The sequence below is a fragment of the Etheostoma cragini genome, chromosome 16 (genome assembly GCF_013103735.1).
Source record: "Etheostoma cragini isolate CJK2018 chromosome 16, CSU_Ecrag_1.0, whole genome shotgun sequence".
Lineage (NCBI taxonomy): Eukaryota > Metazoa > Chordata > Actinopteri > Perciformes > Percidae > Etheostoma > Etheostoma cragini.
In genome coordinates, this window is record NC_048422.1 from 4,476,676 (window position 1) to 4,481,524 (window position 4,849).

General features: G+C 37.2%; 1 protein-coding gene across 2 annotated transcripts in view; it reads right to left on the bottom strand.

Moving 5' to 3' along the window:
• The window catches only part of odf2a (outer dense fiber of sperm tails 2a), a 26,210-nt gene extending 22,698 nt beyond the window's left edge, over nucleotides 1-3,512 (bottom strand). For both annotated transcript variants that reach the window (XM_034895514.1, XM_034895513.1), the window contains exons 1-4: nucleotides 3,373-3,512; nucleotides 2,232-2,348; nucleotides 1,115-1,228; nucleotides 814-996 (exon numbers count right to left, since the gene is read on the bottom strand). In XM_034895514.1, the coding sequence (XP_034751405.1) occupies nucleotides 814-996; nucleotides 1,115-1,228; nucleotides 2,232-2,348; nucleotides 3,373-3,375 (417 nt within the window). In that variant the 5' untranslated portion in view covers nucleotides 3,376-3,512. The remainder of the gene's footprint in view (nucleotides 1-813; nucleotides 997-1,114; nucleotides 1,229-2,231; nucleotides 2,349-3,372) is intronic.
• Nucleotides 3,513-4,849: the final 1,337 nt, after the last annotated feature.

The following is a 4,849-nucleotide window of genomic DNA, read 5'->3' on the forward strand; positions in this document are numbered from 1 at the left end:
CCCCAGGTATGATCCTAAACGCCCCTGAAAGTTTTTGGGGCACACAATCAACCAGATGCGCCACCAAGGGACTATTTGACAAAAGCAGAATTTAAAAATCCAGGATAACTGATGAAGCATCCATCCAGGCTTTGTGCATTTAACAACAACCAAGCCAGGCTGAAGAGGTGAAACTAGGTCAAGCCAGGTTGAAGTAATTCGGATAGATGCAGGTTCACAACTTTCTTTAGCAGAATGTGAGGTCTGTTGCTGAAATGGAAGGATGATGAAGTGAAAACATAATTTTATAAAAAAAGAAACAGCCTCTGTAATAAAACAGAGAGAGAAAGCGTGGGACGATAAGACGATTTCATTTGTACACATTGAAAGGTTTAGAACGGATTCTACAGAGGCAGATTAAACCATGACTTTTAGTACCTAGAATCAGGGTCAAGCTAGATCTAGCAACTGGGTATCGTTTAGACTCTCTCAGCCTTGTAAATGTCTTTCAAACTCCATGTCCTAAGGTTGTAAAGCACATTTTTCTTATAAATGTGTTATGCTGATGACATCTTCAAGGTTACTTTCATTCACTACATTTTACAGCTGTTTTCTTAGGATGAGTTTTACTTCATGTGACAAAAACCAGTGGAGTGCTACATACAAACAAAAAAAAGATTAAGCATCAATAAAGTCTAAACAAAAAAGTGCAATTTTAAAAAAAAGACAAATTTGAGGCCAGTGTAACACCAAATTAATTTAGGGACTTAATAAGGAATGGATTTGTGTGATTCAGACCTGCTCAGATCAAATAGAAACAGAAATGAAACTGACCTCATTCTTCAGAGAGCTGACTTCAGTCAGTAAGCAGTCAATCTTCCTCTCATATTGGCTGATTTGTCCATGCAGCCCTTCTTCCTCTTCAGATGTGAGGTCAGCTAATCGCAACGCAGACTGAGATTGTTCAGGTTCTGGGTCAGGGAGCGGTGCCGTGATTTCAAGGCGGTGTGTCGGCCCCTTGGTGCAAATACCACTTTCAATAACACTATATCTTTAACTGGATGAGCTCTTTCACAGTGCTGACACAAAACAAATCTTAAAGAGGAAGGGATGTATGTGAATGATTATGTGTTACCTCCCACTTGTATAAAGTGTCTCGTATGGAGCCCTTTCCTGGTGGTATCCATGGACACCGACTTTTGACCTTGGCTGTAGCATGGTGGTTTCCTCTGTCGACATGGGTGGTCCCCTTTAAAACAAGTTGTGCAGAAGCATGTCATAGCCATCTGTAAGGTCTTTATGCTGCATGAAAACTACATTGTATGAGAATAGATGTGTACAATGAACAGGAGTGAGTGTTATGAGTTTTATAATATGTCATAACATTTTTTTAGAACTGTAAAACTTAGATCTACGCAGTGTTACAGTTTATTTTGAGTTTTCGGCCTAACAGACCTTCATCAGAGTAATCATGGGCAAGCATAGGATTCTCACGGAATGATAACCTTCAGCAAACATATCATGGTTTCACAGTATTGCAGTACTGCTGTTACAGCTTTAAATGTATTATTTTGAAATGTTTGAGTTAAAAAACAAAAAACAAAAACACCAACTGAACACAATGTATTTTATTTTGAAACACACTGCACACAGAGGGATTTCTAAACTGGACTTTCTGTCCTTGAAAACATGAAAAACAGCTATTACTCTATTAAGAATTAACCGTTAATTTACAGCACTGCAAATATTTTCTTAATCATAATTGAATTTGTTAACATTAAAATTACGGTAAGCTAACAATTAAATGACAATTAACTAAAGATTATCATCTATTAATGATGGTTATTATAAAGTGCTACCCATTTTTAATTTCTCCAGTGGAGATCAATTAAGGATTAATTATTATTATTCAGTAACAAACAGGGAGGTAAAAATTAGCAATCCCATTCTAATGGTTGCAGTATGCAACACACCTGTTTACACCGTGGTGGTAGAAGCTCCCCCTCTTGGGAAGTATAGTTTTTAAGTACTGAACGGTGTATTGTGAGGCATACAAATAGAAGCCATACTTTTTATAAAATACAAAAAGGGTTGGAACACAGTGAATATAGAAAGAAAAACTTTTGATCAGGAAAAAAAAGATCAAGGAGATACACATCTTCAAAAGCTGTATATTTACAAAAAGAGTAAGAGAAAACAATAAAAATGAAAGACATCACTCTGACAGACAGTCCAAACATAACATATCTAACCTGAGGCGTCTTGGCAGGACTCATCTTCTGGCTCTTTACATGTACATGGACTGGTGTGGTGTCGTTGACATGCACATGAATTGGAGGGGAACTTGACCGAGTTCTCATGACTTTCTTCTGTGAAAAAAAGTTTTTTAAAAACCTGTTAACATCAGAATTTACAGTAAGAATTAGTGTTAAGCTTATGAGTTCTGAGGAGGTAGGAGAGTTCAACTGTAATTCCATACACAATTACATGATCTGCTGCTACATTATGAACCACCCAGACCTTTCAGGTCGACTGAGACAGGTCTGCTCTGTCCCCTGAGTCAGAACTAAACATGGAGAAGCAGTGCTCAGTTTTTATGCACCACATATTTGGAGGAAACACCCCCAAAAACTGCAGATCCGCTGCAACTTTCAGTAGTTTTAAATCAAGACTTTTCCTTTTGAGGCTGTCTCTTCTTTTTGTAAAGTAATTGTTAATTTCTTACATCGCACTTTAACTTTCATTCTTGCATTTCATATCTGCCTTATTCTATTTTAGTTTTTATATTTTCGTTAACAAATGTTTTGATTGTTTTTTTAACTGCTCTTTAATGTTTTATGAAAAGCACTTTTGAATTGTCTTATTGCTGATGTGCTATACCTTTCCTACAAAATATGATAGAAAATCAAAATGGATAAAAAACCACTGCTATTTACCTTGACTTGTGGAATCTGAACTACATATTATCACAGAGAGGATAAGGATTCTTGAAAACACCGTTTCAGAAAAGTTTACTTTGTTAATTAAATTGCCAAAAAAGGGTGAACATTTCACTGCTTTTTGCACATCTCGCTAGACAACATCGGACCTAACGTTGGTAGGCTTCGAGTTAAACGAGTAGACTTGTCACATTTTGTTCGAACATTATCCAAAGCTAAGAATTACAAACTATAACCCACGCACTGACAATATTCTATGTAACAATAATAATTCGGCAGTACATTTATCTAACTAGATGATTGCGGTGGATGTGTCATTAAATATGTAATCGAAAGGCAACGTAGTTTATCAAGAAATTAGTTACTTTAGCTGATATTAGCATGACTTTTTAGCAGACAAAGGTCTTTCTAGCGTCTGTGCAATTCTTAACAAATACGGACAAATTCATCTTACCATATGTGAAACCAAAATATATTCGTCAAGACTTTTCGACAAAATATATTTAATTGGCAGTATAGCGTTAATGTTTAGCTTGCAGGTAAAATGGGTAAAAATATGTTGGACTGAAGGCTTGGTTGAAACAAGTAGTGACGCTGCCGTCCCTCTGGTTGGTCAACTTAAAGCATGTGACATCGTTCTCCAACAGAGATTGGACCAGACTCGACATTCTAACGTTCCATAGCAACAGACTCAACAAGCGGTGGTGGCATCAAAGATGCTCAGTGTGCAAAGATGAATCCCCTTTTTGAATGCAAAAAGAGCCGAAATCACGCCTCTTCCGGTGGACCTCATGGGACCTTAATTCGGAAAGAGTAGGCTCGTTCGAGATGAACTGCGGCTCGCCTGTAAAGTGGACGAGAGCAGGCGGCACCAGATAAAAGAACGTTTATTTACAATAGAATATATTCCAGAGACAAGGTTACAGAGAATTATGCATCCATAGCTCTCCCTAAGTTTGTCTAACTCTTTTCCCTTTCTGCATGATCTTTTGTGCACAGGGGCAGTTCATTTGCTACCACGTGACATGTTTGTGCGCTGTGTTTTGTCTTCATAAGGTTAGTGCCTAGCAGAGCTTGGCCTGCAAGATAGATAACAGGTCTCAGACGGCCACTACCCGAAGATCTTAACCCAAACAGAGGACATGTCCCTCACCCCCCTTGCTTTTCAAAATTAAACTCACTTGGCAGATATGGTTGGACACATTGTACCAAAACAGCCTATTATAAGGTCACAGTAAACATATGAACTATCACACTGAAACCAAGCAGACTATGTGTAATGCTTTTGCTCTTTAGCTCAAAATATAATGAATTTAACACACATGATTAATATACTACACTATGTGAATATAATGACGTTCATGCACACATGATATGAATACATTTTATTCCAACACCTGCCAATCATTACATGCTGAAATTTAAAAGAGACATCAATACAAACTGTTCTTTCTGTGACAATCACCCAGAAACCGTTTCACACCTTTTTTGGTATTGTTCATACTCCAGAAGATTTTGGCAAAACCTCAGCAGATTCATCATTGACCACATCTATAAAGACTTTGCCTTATTATGGGAGAATGTTGTATTTTCTTTTTATAAAATTCAAAGTAAAGAAAAGATGTTTTTTATTATACATTTATTAATCCTTTTGGCAAAGTTTCACATTCAGAAGTGTAAATTCAGCTCCAAAAAACTAATTTTATACATTGTTTCCATGAAGTTGTACTTTATATAAATCTGATTTCCAACTCCAACAACAAGAAGGCAATTAGAACTGTCAACTTATGGTCCTCCTTGTCTTTGTAACGGCATTTAAGCTTCCCCTGGCTAAATTGTACTGTATTCTGTTTTCCTTATACACTCACCGGCCACTTTATTAGGTACCCCATGCTAGTAACGGGTTGGACCCCCTTTTGCCTTCAGAACTG